The 18,759-nt window shown below is 36.0% G+C and overlaps 1 protein-coding gene across 1 annotated transcript; it reads left to right on the top strand.

Annotated features, from left to right (window-relative positions):
* Positions 1–400: 400 nt before the first annotated feature.
* On the top strand, positions 401–9,411 carry LOC127122262 (exocyst complex component EXO70B1). The gene is made up of 5 exons (XM_051052627.1): positions 401–1,106; positions 2,502–2,816; positions 4,479–4,640; positions 5,427–5,590; positions 7,268–9,411. Exons 1-5 carry the CDS (start codon positions 418–420, stop codon positions 9,238–9,240), a joined length of 3,303 nt encoding a protein of 1,100 aa, XP_050908584.1. The 5' UTR covers positions 401–417; the 3' UTR covers positions 9,241–9,411.
* Positions 9,412–18,759: the final 9,348 nt, after the last annotated feature.

Below are 18,759 nucleotides of genomic sequence, written 5' to 3'. Positions count from 1 at the left end.
TTATTCATAACACTCCCTCTTGAATATCCATTAGAGATATGCCTCGTTAAAATCTTACTTAAAAAAAATAAAATCTATCATGTCACATTTTAGAAGTAACTAGATATACCTTTATGAAAATTCTAGTTACCATATTCTATTCCCATCTCTGAATTATGATTCCTATTTAGCTTTCAAGTTGCTTGACTAATTAAGTTGAATAAAAGAAAGATTCCAAAGTGTCACACTCTCAATAACGTGTGAAAATCCTAGAGAAGAAAATTATGGAAAGTGATAAGATCATGTATGTAATTCTAAAAGAAAAAAAGTTTTAATATATATCAAAAAAGTTTGTGGCTAGTGTTCAGTAACACTGCTTCTACGCGTCACTATATGAAAAGACAAAAAAATAAGAATAATTATAGAGTTCCATTTCATATGAGCTTCTTGTGTAAAATTACAATCTCAACATATTTCATAAAAAAAATTATGATTCCAATTATCCCAATTAATAGGTTCTTAAATCACCCTTTATTATGGAGATTTACAGGCTTCATATCAAGTATAATTGGACTACTCTGTTACGCACTAAGCTCCTCTTTCAAACATCTATTTGGAGAATGGAATTTACCAAAGATTTTTCTCTATGTAATTGTAAGTTTCATCACGTGTAGCATTATGTTACTCGCAAAGAAATTCCAACTATCAAGGAGTCTAATATTAAAAGCTCACACAGCGTTTTTGGTTCTTATGCTAACTTCTGTTTACTCATTTTTCTACGACAAAAGAGTGAATGGAAAATCAGATGTATTGGGTTTGATTTCGTGTGTTGCTTTTGCTTTGATGTCATTAAGTTTGTCGAGACAAATTGAGATTGGATTTGAGGTTGAGTTGCTTAATTTTTTTCTTGGATGTCTTACGGTGCAGCTTATGAATTTTAATTTGATGTTTGCTTCTATTGGAGGTGTGTTTTGTTATTTTGTTATTGTTTTTCGGGCTTATTTGGATTCACAACAAGAGGGAATTGGGACTGTTGATGCCACTGTTTCTGATCATGTTGCCATAGAAATGGATGGTGTGGCAATAAATGACAATCACCACCAAGAGTTAACCTCGTTGCGCAAAAGGTTAGTTTCTGATCTGGAACCAAAAATGTACTATTTTTGTTATCTTGTAATTATGGTTTTAGTTTTACCATAATTCAATAACCACATTTAACTATATAGATTTGTCTGTTTGATATATTATTAGTTTAGTTTATTTTGTATTATAGGTTGATTTCTCTTCTGCTTAAAAATAAAAAATGATTGGTAATACACTGAGATGAGATTTTGGATTGGGGAAGTAAGTTTTGGTGTGGCGGAGAGGGGACTAATCTATAAGATTAGTGTTTCAACACTTAAGTCAATTAGATAAAAATGAATAATGTAAGAGTGAGAACGGATTTAAATCTTACATTTCGATTCATGTGATACATTTTATACATGGAAATCGGTGAAGGTTGTTTTCACTTTTAAACACATGTGTAATGTCTCGATAGCGGAAGCCTGATATAGAATCAAAAACTAGAGTGAGAATCGTTCTCACTTATGAATATATATTGAAATCATCTTCCTTTTTTAATGTGGAACTCTTCAATGCACCCCTTCACGTCCAGAACTACACATCTGAAGCGTGAATATAAATGATAGGTGGTTCGATAACGGAAATATGGTAGCACATGGTCCAACGGATCTTGAATAGTATTTGATACCAATCTTCAAATTCGGCTAGTAAGGTGAAAAATGCCCCCAATTATAAGTAAATATTGAGACCATATCCTTTTTCAACCTGAAAACTCTTCGAAACACCCACTCACGCCCAACACTATTAGACTTGGTGCATTGATATAAAAGGTGAGCGACATGGTCCGATCGATAAAATTTGATATTATATTAAAATTAAAATTCGATCTAACTCAACTTCACAAAACCGACCTGTAAGATGAATATTACCTTCACTTATAAACATATATTTATATAGGATATTATCTGATGTATGACTCTTAATATACCCCCTCACATCCTTAATCATGCATCAGTTGTATGAAAATAAATGGTTGGTTGTCCAATATAAAAAAGTTAATAGTATATGGTACAATAACAGAAACCTTAGCATAACTCACATGTATTATGGCAGTACCTCTGTATTTAACTGCCAAGTAATCCTATGAGTCATAGTCAAACACATAGACATTGAATGTTTTCAATAGAGAACATGTTGCCTCTAATTTCTTAAAACTAGTTCATATTTTATGAAAACATCAACCGGCATATCAACTTGCATCAATGTCTTAATTTTTGGCTTATCAAACATTCCCATTTTAAACGCTTGTTTTGTATTTTTAAACTAAAATTGTAATACGTTTTTGGCAATCCCTTCGTTACTAAATTCGTTTGTTATGATAGAATATATGCACTTAGATGATTAAATATGAAATACATTATAATAATAATTATGATTTTACATGTTTATCATTTTAGGCATATAGTTACATGTGCTCCAGACGAGATGCACCCAGGAAAGAGTTTAGCTGCTTACGAGGAATTTGTTGATGTTGCACAACGTGTACGAGCTGCATTTAGAGAACACACAGAAAAAGAAATAAAGGAATTTAAGTTTTTCAGCCAAGAAAATGAAGCACGTAAGAGAATTGCTGCAATTAAGATTCAGCATGCCTTTCATAACTACAAAGCAAGGAAGAAGATTAATGCTGCTATTCGCATCCAACGTAGCTTCCGTGCAAGAAATGTTGGCAAAATTATCACATCGTCTAATATTATTAAGAAAGAGGGAAATTAGATATACATATTATTATTATTATTATTATAATGCTTAGTTATAAGATGTCGTGGTTGGACACTTGGGATTGTGGGCGTTGGTTAGTTATGTGTAACGGGTGGTGAAATTTGATTTTGCCACTTATGTATAAGGTAAGGGTAAAGGTCATCATCTAGGAATCGATAAGAGTGAGGTGAAGGGGAGTGTATCTTGGTGAAGAGAAATTGAGTTTCATCAAAGATAACATGCCTCGAAATTATTAGTTTTCTATTAGACAAATCAAAACACTTATAACCTCTATGATTCGGCGGATAACCCAAAAAGACACATGGAGTAGAGCAGGGTTGTAACTTATGAATGGTAGATAACAGGAATAATGGATAACATAGACAACCAAAGACTCTGAGATGTGTGTAGGTGGGATCACGATGATACATGAGTTGTGCTGGTGACTGATTATGAAGTGTTTTACCGGGAATAATATTTAACAGGTAAGTTGCCATGTGGAGAGAATGATGCCAAAACGAGGGGGGGGGGGGGGGGGAACAGAAGAATGAGCTAGCATAATGCGTATCATATTATTAATGGTTCTTATTTTGCGTTTTGCTTTCCCATTTTGTGAGGATGTGTGGGGACAAGAGAAACGAAAAACTAGACCATGATCAGTGCAATATTTTTGAAAAAGCTCATTATTATATTCGTCGCCGTTGTCACATTGAAATGTTTTGACTTTTTGCAAAAATTGAGTTTGAATGAGTTGAGTAAGTGACTTGAACGTTTCAAACACATGAGATTTTCTGCTAATAGGAAAAGTCCACAAGAAGTTTGTAAAATCATCTAAGAATAAGACATAATATTTATGACCAGCAGAACTTAAAATTGGAGGCATCCATAAATCACTATGTAAAATGTCAAAAGACATCAAAGTCGTAGTTTGAGAATCAAAAAATGGCAATTTAACCTGTTTGCCTAAAACACAATAGTCACAAACGAAAGAAGAATTAAAAGGTTCACAACATATGAACTTATTTTTGCGAAGGAAATTCAAAACAGACACGCCAGGATGACCAAGACGACTATGCCAAAGACTGGATGTGAGACCGACAAAATTGGGAGGAGTGGTAACTGGATAAAGATCTCCACGACTGTCACATATGAGAATGGTGATCCCCGTTTGAAAATCAGAGACAGTAAAACTAAAAGGATCAAAGGAAACAGAAAAATTATTGTCAGTGGTGAGTCATCTCACAGAAATTAAATTTTTAATAATTTTCGGGGCATGCAGGACATGGTTAAGGTGAAGGGGTTGGTGAGATGTGGTTATTTGTGTGTGTTCAGTGCCGTGAATTGGAATTCCATGGCCAATGCCTACAATGACTTTCTGATTTGAATTACTTACTGGAAAATAAGACGGGAGATTACCTTGTGATGCGGCTGTGTGAGATGTTGCGCTTGTGTCCATATACCACTGATTGTCAAGAGTGTGGAGTGATATGGTGTGAATTGCGGTCTCAATGTCTGTCGGTATTTGAGATGGGGTAGAGGTTGCATACACCTGAGGAAGCTGTCCTAGAATGCCTGACTACTTAGGAGGACTGGCAGGGCGTGTCCACTGAGAGGTGGGATACAAACACGGTGGCATAGTCCATGGTGGTGGAGTCCAACCCCATGGTTTCCAGGTTGGGTACTGCTGTTGCTGTTGCCAAGGAGGATAGGACCAAGGTGAGGGAGCGATGGGAGATCGAGACTAAGGTGCACTGCGATTACCACGTCTCCATCCGCGACCCTGGTTGCCATGGGAGCGAGAACGGTTGTCGGGGCGGCGGTTGCCACGCTGAGAGGTATCTTCAGTAGGTTTCGGCTGAGTGGTGTGCATAGCAGTATGAGAGCCTGTGTTGGCCATCTTATCCATACCGGCTTCTTCCAAAGTGATCATGGAACGAGCCTGATAGAACGTCAGAAGAGGGTTGCTCTGGCGAATCAAAGTAGCAACACTGCGATAAGCTTCTAGGAGACCAAAGATCAACTGAAGGACCAGACGATGATTGTTGACAAGGGAGCCGACATTTCTCAACTGATTAGAAAGCATCTTAAGACGCTGACAGTAAGCTGAGACATTGGGAAAATCCTCCATATGAATGTTAGAAACTCTTGCTCAAGAGTGACAGCTCGAACATTTTGGTTGTCCTGAAAAACATCTTCCAAGCGATTCCATGCTTCCATTGTCGTGGAGTTGGGTTCTAGAATAGTGGTCAGCAAATCGGTAGAAATAGTGGAATAAATCCACTGAAGAACGGTGGCATCAAGAGTGGACCATTGTTCATGGTTGGCATCAGTAATGGTTGGTGGCTCTTTTCCGATAGATGGAACGATGTGATGCATGACTCGATGTGAGCGAGCATGGATGCGGAAAATCTCGGTCCAGATACCATATTGATCTTTTTCCATCTCGAGAATAATAGGAATGTGGTTCCTAATATTGGAGACGGCAAGTGCGGGATGAAACTCCGATTTGGAACCTCGAAACGTGGTGTTCTTAGGCTGGCTGGAATCACCAGTATCGGCGGCGAATTTGTGGGTATCAGCATCACTGTGTTCTGAATGGTCTGTTTCAGACATGGCTGCAGGTGCGACGACGACGACGCGAACAAAGGCGAAAGGCGAGAGAATATGGTGGTTCTCGTGTTTGGCGGCGGCGGTACAGAGTACATTAGTCCTGTTGCGGCGACAGACTTCAAGGAGGGAGAAGAAGCATGCGGCGGCAAACTGAATGAGGGAGAAGAAGAAATGTGTTTCTGCATTTGCTTTTTTTTTATAAAGATGAATCGATTAGGATTGATACCATGTAAGATAATGGAAATCGTGTCCTTCTCATTGATCTGAATAGAATATTTATACATCAATGTGTAACATTTGGTCAACTATCTAATTATGATACAACATAATTATAGGAAACTAATTATAATTAATTATAACAAAATATTCTATTCTATCAGATGTGTCAATCATAAGAACTTTAAACTTGTTTTTTTTTTAATTTATATTATTGTGTTTGAATATTGTGAGATGTATTTAGGTATTTTTGTAAAAGAAATAGGCGGATATGCGAACATTGCATCTTTTAAATTTAAAATTAAAAAAAATAATGTAAAATAGAGTTTGTACTTCCACCATCCATAAAAACACAACCTAATAGGTCCAATAAGAAAAGGAACTTGTTCACATCTCAAGTAGGTATGATTTGGAATCACATACCGTAGGTTCCATATGGATGGTCATAACAATGCTACATGCAACAACAAATAACTCTAAACTTTCAAACGAGACAACATAAACAACCTCATATCATTCAACACTAATTTACTCCCCACCAAGTTAGGCAGCACCTACACCCCAAATCAAACAACACCAAATGACTTAGCACCACAAACTCAACCTCTTTCTAAGAAGAAGAGAAGACTTCAAAAATGATTAAAACAAATTTTAAGTCAACCATAATTATGTTTATCATTTTTATTTTAGTATTGATTATAATAGCATGTCTTTGAACATCTTATGAAATGTCATTTTGATTTATTTTATAGTGTCGGTTAATGACACCTTATATTTGTAGTAATCACATTTTGGTGTAATAATCTAGTTTAACTTTCCGGTTTAAATGCCGGAGTTTTGGTTTAATGAATACAACTTCTTAATGACAATTTCAAATGTTCTCAGATATGAAATTATAATATAAAACTTTTGATATGTTTGATGACAAATGTTATAAAAGAATTTCACATTAGTCCATTAACTTTATTCATGGTATCATTTTAATTTTAAAATCATATTTTATATATATATATATATATATATATATATATATATATATATATATATATATATATATATATATATATATTAGGAATTTATACTAAAAATCCTAAAAATCATTCTTTGTAATGTATATGTTGACTTAAATTTGTATCGATTATTTTTTTTATAAAAACTGATGAAAAAAAAAGCTAATTAAACTATCGTAAGTGTTTTTAAATTTTTAATATTGTAACATTTTTTAAACATGAGATTAAAATAAAAAGTAAAAGATTTGGTGACTGCCTTTTAAAAAAGGATGAACACAAATATCGTTTTTTTTATGAGACGGGAAAAACGGGAATACCTCCGAAGACCATTCAAAATCTAACAACATCGTTGGAAATATCAAGTTTCTATATTTACACCAATCGAAACAAAAAGAGGTAAAAAACAAAGTTAACTGCAAGGCTGCAACGACTACTGACATCAACCTAAGAAACTGCTTTCCACATTCACTCTTACCTTTATCTTCTTCTCCATTCATCAAAATCCACGTAATTTCCCATAAATATACCATCTCTACCCTCAATTTATTTCCGTAAACCGCGTCCCAGAAAGGGTATATTCGTCATTCCCGCTTCCCCAATCCTTCTTTTCTAGTAGTATTTCGTAGTTCGTTCCCATTTGCAGCTTCTTTTTTCCTCATTACATGAGATTATCGATAAACTTGCATTCATAAAAATGTCTGAAAACGGAGAAGAGAAATTACTCGCTATGGCACGTCACATAGCAAAAACGCTAGGCCATAACAACAATGTTATGGCTGATGACATTCTCCAAATATTCTCGAATTTCGATGGAAGATTCTCGAAGGAAAATCTTTCCGAGAAAGTCGCGGTTGCAGATACAGATCCCAGAACCTGCGCCGCACTGGATCACTGCCTCAAAGCCCTCGACCGTCGCATCTCTCACTACGTCTCCTCCGATCACCCTATCTGGGCGGATTCCGCTGACGCCGAGGCTTTCCTTGAAGCCGTTGACGACCTAATCGCCTCCGTCGCAGAGTGGAACCACCTCACCGCGGATAAATCCATCGCAACGTGTCTTGCACGCGCTGAGGATATGCTCCAGCACGCTATGTTCCGTCTTGAGGACGAGTTTCGCTCTCTCATGGAACGCGGTGGTGAGTCGTTTGACCTAACTGAGAATTTACCGTTTGAATCGGAAGAAGAAGATGAAGAAGTTAGGGACGGTGAAGAAGAAGAGGATCTAATTCCTGTTGCCATGCCGGTAACCGATTACGACATCGTGATTGATGCTTTGCCGTCGGCGACGATTAACGACCTTCACGAGATCGCAAAGCGAATGGTTGCTGGTAGTTTTGGAAAGGAATGTTCGCATGTTTACAGTAGTTGCCGGAGGGAGTTCTTGGAGGAAAGCCTCTCGAGATTAGGGTTACAGAAACTTAGTATCGAGGATGTTCAGAAGATGCCATGGCAGGATATCGAAGATGAGATTGAAAGATGGATTAAAGCTTCCAATGTCGGTCTCAAGATACTTTTCCCCAGCGAGCGACGACTCTGTGATCGCATCTTCTTCGGATTCTCCTCCGCCGCGGATTTCTCCTTCATGGAGGTTTGCAGAGGATCCACCGTTCAGATGTTGAATTTTGCTGACGCTGTTGCCATCGGAAGCCGTTCGCCTGATCGGTTATTCAGAATCCTCGACGTGTTTGAAACATTGCGTGACCTAATTCCAGAATTTGAGGTTTTATTTTGTGATCAGTATAGCATGTCTTTAAGGAATGAAGCATTGACGATATGGAAGAGGTTAGGGGAAGCAATTAGAGGCATTTTCATGGAATTGGAGAATCTAATTCGCCGAGATCCAGCTAAGGCGGCAGTTCCTGGTGGTGGACTTCACCCGATCACCCGATATGTGATGAACTACCTCCGTGCTGCATGTCGGTCGCAGCAGACATTAGAGCAAGTGTTTGAAGACTACGGACATCCACTAAAGGAATTTCCAAAAATTGATGATAGAATGCATTCATCTTCCTCTTTGTCAGTGCAAATGGATTGGATTATGGAGCTATTAGAAAGCAATTTGGAAGCCAAATCCAGAATCTATAAGGACCCTGCTTTGTGCTATGTTTTCTTGATAAATAACTGCAAGTACATTGTTCAAAAGGCTGAAGATAGTGAATTAGGAGCACTTTTAGGAGATGATTGGATCAAAAAACACACTGCAAAAATTCGGCAGTATCTTATGCAGTATCAAAGAAGCTCATGGAACAAGGTGTTTGGGTTTCTAAAGATGGAGAACAGTGACTCAATACCACCTAATGCCATAGCAAAGTCTATGAAAGAGAAGCTGAAATCGTTCAACATGGTGTTTGATGAGTTATGCAGGGTTCAATCTTCATGGTTTATCTTTGATGAACAGCTTAAGGAAGAAATAAGAATTTCCATTGAGAAACTGTTGTTACCAGCTTATAGGAAATTCATTGGGAGGTTTCAGAGTGTTGCTGAAGTTGGTAAGAATACTGATAAGTATGTTAAATACGAAACAGAGGATATTGAAGTGAAACTCAACGATTTGTTTCAAGGAAGCAGTGGATCAACTGGTAGCAGAAAACGCAGCTAGAGGTGTATGTTTTATTGTGTATTGTGTAGCTGTAATACAAAGTTTTGAGGGTAGTTGTAAAAGATGTATGATCTTGTATACTAGTAGAGTATACATATTACTATATATTGTTCTGCTCAGCATCATTATGGTGATCGAAAATGTTTTGCAATTGTTGAGACTTGAAAATCACCTGATTTGCAATTATTAGCCCTTAGAATATAGAAAAAGACAAATCTAATTATGGAAGCTTAATCAGACATGTCTAAGTGCCTCATTACATATTGGTGTATTTGGACCCTTGGACAAGTAGGCTAAAGGTGGTTTTCCTTCGTTATATTTGTTGATGAACTCCGGAGTTAAATGAACATGGACTTCCCCTAAGGTCCGTTGGTGTTACGTATTGCCTTAAAGAGGAGAGCGTGACCTTCATGTGATTCCAGAAGTGCTAAGCTCCACGTATCAGTTGAGTGGGTTCTATGACTGGATTCTTTTCTGTCTTAGTTCTCTCTAGTTGTGCTAGGTTAGTGAGGCGAGTCTCTTTTTGTTTTTAGGGGTGTGCATGGTTATCCAAATTACACTAACCAATCCATTTTATTAGTTTTAGTTTCAAAACCAAACCACCTTAAATAAAAACCAGTTTAAAAGTAGAAAATGGTTCCAATCCGGTACTAAACCGGTTCAATTAATTATTTATTTAAAATGTTTTTAAAGAATTCTATTTTAGTTATTGTTAGTTATGCAAGAGCGTTCGATAATTTGACAATAAAAAATTAACTAACAATAAAAAATTAACTAACGGTTATATAGAAAAAAAATGCAATTATTGTTAAAATTGTCACAATAAAAAGTTAACTACACTAATTAGATGTCATTTAAAAAATCTATAAGAATTGCAGTTAATTAAATTGCAATTATATTTTATTAATAAATCTTTAGTTTCCAGTTTTTACAGGATTGTTTACTTTGCATTAATTTCTATGATCCTATTTTAAAATTTATATAAGTTGTAGTGTTTTTTTAATTGACATTCAATCCTTTTATATTATTAAACACTATTCAGTTAAAGATTATGTAATAAGTATTCATTAATATCATTTCAATTTGGTTTTATTGATAAGAACCGGTTTTAATAAATAGGTACGGGTAATTGGGCCAGTTTTAATCCAAATTAAATTTGATTTTAATGGTTCACGGTTTTTTTAAATGGTTCTTCTAAACCAGTTTTTTTTTCTCATCCCTATTTATTTCAAAATTACTCTTTCTGTTGTTTATTCCTCTAGTTTCAGTGTTCCCTTCTATTAGTAAGCCAATATTTAATCTCAAAAGAGATATTAAAAAGCCTAATTGGCTTAGAGACTGTTATTAGTATTAATAGAGGTGTATAAGAATTTATATCTAGTGGAATTTTTCATTTTCTAAGTTGTTGTTTATCATTTCAAAAGTGATCTTAACCTATTAAAATAGAAAATTCTAACAATTTAAAGTGTAATTTCGTAATGAATTATGAAAATTCAAAAGTTTGTTTTATGTATTTTTCCTTTATAAACTAGATATCAATTTTAGTCCTTTGACCTTAATCCAATACCTCATAAACTAACAAATTCATCTTTAAGGATATGAATGACCTTATTCAAGGTGCTCATTAACATATTAAAGATGAAATCAACCACATTCATCACAAAATGGATGAAAGATTTCGTAAGAAATAATTTGGAACATCAATTGGAAAACATCCATACTAAAACGGATAATCAACAACAAATATTGAATTCTAGACATGAATCTACCACGACTCTTCTCACCAATTTAATGGCTCAAAGAGGGTTGCAACAATCCACCAATGTTCAAACAACAACATCCTCTTCTCATAATATTTACCAACTCTCAATTCCCCCATGGTTATGGACATCTTATTATCCCAATTGTTTCACTAACTATCTCTATATTTACTCAAGTTAGTCACATCCTTACACACACATCTATACTTTTCAATAACCACACTTAACCTAACTTTACTACTACAATGAGAAACATAATAGCAAAACTACCACCACCACCCTCATTCCTTCCACAAATCTTTATAGGACTCATCTACATCCGTCCTCCAAATGCCTTATTAAACCTACCTCTTTTATAATTTTATCACTTCCCATTAATATTCCTCACCACAAATTTCATAAACCCAACAAACTCATTTCAAACTCTCAACTTGAAACTTGATATATTCGATGGTTCCAACCCTTTAGAGTAGTTATTTCAACTTGAAACTTGAAACTTTAATTTTTATACATTGTCACCTAAAAGTTGTTTATCATAAGTTTTTTACATGAAGGGTGAAGCTTTATATTGGTATAAATGGATGCACAAAAATTGTCAATTGTTATATTGGTTTTCATTTACAAAAAATTTAGAATTATGATTTTCCCGTTCTACATATGTTAATCATCATACATAATTATTTAAGTTGAAACAAGACTGTTCAGTTGTTGACTACTAAGCTAAATTTGAGCAGTCGAAAAATCAAATTGTGGGATTGCCTCAAGAAGCCATTCTTAATTATTTTATTTTTGACTTATCACCTGATATTATAAATGAAATGACTATTTATAGACTTGTCTCAATCTCTCAAGCTTTTAGCATTGTCAAGCTCATTGAAGCTAAATTAAAAGATGTCAAATCCAAATTTCAAAAACCTTTCTTTACCTCTTTCAACTACACAAACCCTAACTTACAAAACCCCAAAACTTAGACTCGCCACAACATACTTCTCACCCTAGACCCCCATCCACGTCCCAACCCCGCAAACTTCCCATAAAAAACATTTAACAAGCTCCAATCCACGTCCCAACCCCCCAAACTTCCCATAAAAAACATTTCTCAAGCCCAATTACAAGAGCAACGTGCCCGAGGACTTTTTTTTATAATTGTGATGAAAAGTTTATTTCTGGGCACAAGTGTGTTACTAGTAGGTTTCTCATACTTCTAATTGAGGATGACATACAACAAACGAAACAGTTGGAAGAGTTAAGTAATACATAAGAGGTTGTAAAGATGGATCTTAATAATACTTAATTCCAATTGTCGCCTCAAGATTTAACTGGTCAATTTTCTCCCCACAGTCTCAAATTTCAAGGATTAATTGGAGGACTTCCTGTGATGGTTCTGGTTGACAAATGAATCACTCATAATATATTGCAACCTCACACTACACACCATCTAAACTTAACCGACACAATGACTCCCCAATTTTCAGTTATTATTGGTAATGAATTTCATTTACAATGTCAAGGCATTTGTAATAAATGTTCAAATTATCTTACAATACAAACCTTTCACTACACCCTTTTACTTTCTACCCATTAAAAGTGTTTGATGTTGTTCTAGGCAGGTCTGGTTGTGTACTTTATGACTCATACATGCAAAATTTTCAATTTCATCCATCACATTTTTCCACAATGAAATTTCCATAACTTTCAAGGGAGATCCCAAATCCCACCCCAACCCTATATAACCTTTCACCAACTATGTCAAATAGTTCATTCAAACCCCTTTGCCTCCTTACACCTCATCACCTTCCAAAGTATTAAGTCCACAAATGATTTCATTAAACTCAACCCTTGAAAATCTCCGCACTAGTACTCCACCAAAATTTTCTAACCTTATTAAAAACTTCCTTATTGTATTCCAAGGTCCACATAGACTACCACCATCAAGACCACGTGACCACCATATTCCCCTTCTTCAAAATATACCACCCATTAATGTAAAACTCTACCATTATCCTCACCCATAAAAAAGGCAATACCTTCAAATATACAAGAAATGTTAGGGAAAGAACCATTGTCCCTAGCAACAATCCATTATCCTCCTTAGTCATATTAGTAAAAAATATGAGACTTGGTGATTTTATGTGGCCTACAGGGCCTTAAATGTTGTTACAATTAAGGATAGATTCCCAATTCCCACAATTAAAGAGTTATGGGATGAATTGGGTACTACATCAATTTTTACCAAAATAGAAATGGATACTGCCACATTTCAATCCACTATGAATGATTTACTACGACTTTACCTAAGATGGTTTGTTCTATTTTTTTTATGATTTCTTAATTTACAATTCAAATTTAAGTGATCACTTAGTTCATTATAAAATTATTTTTAACTTTTTAGAGTCACATGCTTTTGTTGCCTAATTGTCTAAGCGTGTTTTTGCATAGTGGATAAAGTTAACTATTTAGCTCATGTGATATATGTTAGGGGTGTTGTCCCATATTCAAAAAAAGTTGCATGCTATTTTGGATAGGCTTAAACCTAGCTCACTCACGACTCTCCGAGGTTTTTTAAGAGTCATAGGCTTTTATAAACGCTTTGTGTGTCACTACGCCACTCTCGCCGCTCCACTTACTTACTTCTTCGGTTATAATATTTTTTCTTGGAGTATAGAGGCTAGTCTAACTTTGCGAGATTTTACAAAACATTTTTTATGGAGACAAATGTATCTAGAGTCGCCATTGAAGTTGTCATGATTTTTATCTATAAACAAAAATTGGATTAAAAAAGGATTAATTACATGTATATCCCTTTTATCCCCAAATGTTTGGACACAAGCCGTATAACTTCCTTGTTCCAACACTTGTCTTCCTCCTAAAAAGGAATTACAACCAATAAACAACTTCATTTTCGTCACAGCGCGAGCAAATCCTTTTTTATTTACCTCCAATGAACAAATTTCTTACCGCCACAACACAATCAAATATTTTTTATTTGAAATCAATTAACACAAAAGATTGTTCTACTAAGAACTACGTAGCTTTGAATTCTCCATCGCACCATAAGATACGTAGGAACAAGATTTGCATCTTGTCAAACACTCTAATAAAAAAACATGTTTTCCCTTTCTTGTAAATATGTCATAATAATTAAGAGAAATCAAATACTTCAGGGTTAATATTATATTTCACAAAATTAATTAGAGATGATTGTTAGTTAAACTGATATTGTAGGGTGTTAACACCTTTTCGATGCATAATCGACTCCTAAACCTAAATTTGGCTGTGATGGCCATATTTTTGTTCTTTAAGGGTTTTATCAATATTTTCCCTTTTGAAAAAAATAAGTTTTAATGACGACTTCATTGCTTTTGAGCGTGTTTGCACTTGCATATATTTCGCGTCATGACACTAACATGGTCCTCACCCTAGAGATGGGAACCTTCTGATTGAAGTTCAAGAGTGATTTGTAATAAGTTGCTAACCAAGTCTCTGAACAATACAAGGCCAAAGAACCTCAACTGATAAAATATATTTACAAAGTATGAACTTTATCCTCACGCTTTATATCTTTTGAAGTAAAACATGCTCCCCGTGAACAAAACTTTAGAGCACATCTTTTGTCCAGGCTTTCCAATTTAAAAACAAAAGGGTTTAAAAAAATGATCCATGAGACTCTAGCTGCCACCAACATTGAAGCATGTGAAGTTTATTCCTGAAAATTATCCCGGAGTCTAGTTGGATGCCACCCATACTCTAGTACATGTAGGGGGAAGAACTCTTACATATGAAGGTGAAGCAAGGAATGTCTAAAAACAGGCCGCCATGGGGAGTACAAGCTTCAAGAATTGGACGAACGAATGCTACCTAGAACTTGGAGCACTCTCTGTATTAAATATTAGTACAATTATATTATTGTAATTCATTAAGAGACATAATCATCTACCTATGGACATTTCTTGAATGTTTATGAGCAGTAAAAGCATTTTTCAATATTATGTATGTCTAACTTCCAGGCAAAGATCCTTGTAGCTTCTTAAGGTAATATTATGTATGTTGGACATTCCGACGAATATCTTTGCCACCTCTTAAGACAATATTATGTATGATGGACTTCCTGACGGAGATCATTTTCGTCTCTTAAGGCGATATTATGTACGTTGGACTTCATGCAAAATATCCTTGCTGCATCTCAAGGTCATATTACGTATGTTAGACTTCCTGGCAAAGATCAATGTCGCCTCTTAAGGCGATATTATGTATGATGTACTTCCTGGAAAAGATCCTTGTCGTATCTCAAGGCGATATTATATACGTTGTACTTCCTGACGAATATCCTTGTCGCTTCTTAAGGTAATATTATGTATGCTAGATTTCTTGGCAAAGATTTTATTCACCTCTTAAGGCGATATTATGTATTATGGACTTCCTGACAAAGATCTTTGTCGCCTCTTAAGGCAATATTATGTACGCGAACTTCCTAGTGAAGATCCTTGCCACCTCTCAAGGCGATATTATATATGATGGACTTCCTGGTCCCTTGAGGTAATATTATGTATGTTGGACTTCCTAGAGAAAGTCTTTGTCGTCTTTGGAGACAATCAAAATGCTGGATCTCTAAGAAAGATCCTTGCCTCCTTTTAAGGAGATATTTTGTAAGCAAGACATCCACACGGGGATCCTTGCTGCTCTTCAGGTTTATACGAATAGGCTATCTAAACTTCTCGCCTGAGATGCTTGAAGCTTCCTTGAGAGGGACCCAACATATAAATCTCGTCCAAGAGGCGCAAATAAAGCCTAGCCTAAGAAAATAACTTAAAGTCTTGTTTGAGGGTTTGATAGAAGTCCTGCCTGGAAGATCCAATGCCTTCCATCAGGGACTTATAGTCTCATCATCCAACCTCAATATAACTTATCCCGAGGGAGTAAGATTTCCCAACAAACATGTTATCTAAACTCCTCACCTAAGAGCCTTGTAGTTTCCTTGGGCGGGATCCAACATATATAAATCTCGCCCAAGAGGCATAACTGAAGTCTAGTCTAAGAGACTTAGTTGTTTGAATGCTTGATAAAGTCCCGCCTGAGAGGTCCAGCGCCTCACCTGAGGGACTCAAAGCCTAGTCAGCCTGGTTTGTCACTCCATATCACCAAGAAACTTAGGGCCTCAGGATAATCTAACACTCTATAGTCTAAAACCACTTCACCCTTTATCAAAGCTCTTGTTCTTTAGGGACTCTGTAGTGCTATATTTGTAAAAGGTCTAGTAAAGGCGGGGGTTGTAGCCCTCAGAAGGGGCGATGACCATATGTCGCTCCCTGGTGGGAATCACCTTGCCTAAGTGTCTTTACTCGTTCAATTATGGAAAACATGGAAAAAGACGTTTCTTGATCAGAGAGAAGTCATAGTCAATAACTTATCTACGTTCTCCTAGAAAGTAAGGATTCAACGGTCAACCATTGACTAGTGAGTGGTTATCATTCCCAAAGAAACCCTAGGCCAAGGACCTCTATAAATACTTCACCCCTAATGAAAAATTGACAGATCATAACCTAAACTGCATAATGCATAATACATAGTCTTTCACCTCACTGAGTTGGTCTCTCTCTAATCACTGTAAACACCATAAACATCACCATACATGGCCTTTCACCGCCGCAGGCAACCCCTAATCACCTTCATTTACTAAGACCTATGAGTATCCCTTACTTGTGTAGGGATACCACACACACCTGTGCCTTTTGACAAGTTCACTATTTAATCTATAATCATCATGCGGGGTAACATGTATGAACTTACTGATAAATGCTCATAAATGCTTGTCTGTGGATATCTCGCCTTCAAGCAGTCTATGTCGCGCTACACCTTGGAAATGCGTAGTGTCCGATTTGGTTGTAACATAATCCACCCTCTTTGTTGAGATGTACACGGTTTCATAGGCATGAGGCCAAAGGGGCGAGATGTTTAAGAGAAAATTCATTTGGATATTTCAACCATGTTACTCAACTAGACTTCAAGTCTGACCAATGCAACTTTCCAAAATGTACATAATCCCCCTAAATATAAGACCTAGAGGGGTGAGATGCTTAAGAGAGAACTCATCTGAAAATTTCGACCACCTTAATGGACCAAACTCCAAGTCTAACCATAGCAATTTCCATAAAAAAGATATAAAAAAAAAAAGATGTTCAATGAATATTGAAGAATTATGAGTGCTAAAATCTAAGAGCTCTATAAATAGAGAGCATCATTGACCGAACCGTTGATGGAGATTTTCCTTGGAAATGGAAAATCATTAGAATTTTCCTGGATATGGTAAACAACTTTGGTCACTTTCCTTGAAATTTCAGGTAAAATATAGATAGCTTCTCACATCAAAATTCAAATAGGTTGATCTCACTCTTACTATCTGTGAAATCAATTTTTACACAAATGGGGCAACCAACATGACACATATTCTATTCCAAATTTGGATATGGGTGATGCAGCCAAAGGTGTGGAGATTTGTAACCTTTGCTTCCGCTGTTGTAGGAATGCTCTTTTATGCTCTCAGTTCTTCCTTCAACTATCTCTTTGGAAATTGGAATGTGTTGAAGATTATAAATAGAGTCCTTGATGTGTTTGAAACAATGCGTGACCTTATTCCAGAGCTTGAGTTTCTGCAAAATGAAACAACTACAATTTGGAAGAGATTGGGGGAAGCAATCAGAGGCATTTTCATGGAGTTAGAGAATGGAATACGCCAAGATCCTCAAAAGGAAGCAGTTTCTGGTGGCTTTGTTTATCCACTATGAACTACCTCCGTATTGCTTGTGAGTCGTGGCGGACCCTGGAGCAAGTGTATAAGCAAGAATATGAGCATCCTCTCAAGGAGTATCCCAAAATTGAGGATAGAATGCATTCCTCTTCTCCTTTATCGCGGCGCAGATGATACGGGTTATGGAAGCTATTAGAGAGCAATTTGGAAGCCAAATCTAAAATCTACAAGGACCCTGCTTTGTGTTATGTTTTCTTGATAAATAACTGCAGCTATATTGTTCATAAGACTGAAGATAGTGAATTGGGAACCGTTTTAGGAGATGTTGAGATAGAAAAATACACTGCAAAAGCTCAGCAAAACCGTGAGCCGAACATGGAAGATGATAAAATTGATACATGCGAATCAACTAGACCAGATCCGACCCGAACTACCGCCGACCAGCACCTCCAGACCGCCCCTGCGTTGTCTGTCGACTTTTTGGTTGTTTTTTCGGCTTTTTGAATTGAAACTGTGGTGATGGCAATTGACCCACCAACCACGTTGCTCTCTACCATGTTGAATCACTATTCATCAATTTTAATCAAGTTCAAGCAACACTTGTGAAGTTGTTCTGCCCCTCTAGGATTTCGATTTTGCTGCCTCTCTTGTTTTCTATCTTATAATTTATTGTTATTGGTTATTGAGTGTCCTCTAAATTAGGTTTTGCGCATATCTTTGACTTGAGTGCAATGCGTTTAAATCATGTTCTGCATCAAATTGTGTTTTGCATGCATTCAATTGAACTCTAAAATAAAAGTCATTGCAATGTGGTTAAATTCAAATGAATGGATTACTTGAGTCAAAAAATAGGTGAATGGGTGGTTCTTTAAATTTAATCAAACACTTTAATTTTCTTAAAGTAACAATATTTTGAAGTGTGAAACTATATGTGTGCAAGCTCTATTGTATGCTAAATGGAGTTAGTCTCTTAATTATGTTGCATGTTAGGCCAAAGATTTAGAACAATAAAAC

The sequence above is a fragment of the Lathyrus oleraceus genome, chromosome 2 (genome assembly GCF_024323335.1).
Source record: "Lathyrus oleraceus cultivar Zhongwan6 chromosome 2, CAAS_Psat_ZW6_1.0, whole genome shotgun sequence".
Classification (NCBI taxonomy): domain Eukaryota; kingdom Viridiplantae; phylum Streptophyta; class Magnoliopsida; order Fabales; family Fabaceae; genus Lathyrus; species Lathyrus oleraceus.
The sequence above is the reverse complement of the archived record's forward strand: the minus strand, read 5'-3'. Positions and strand labels throughout refer to the sequence as shown.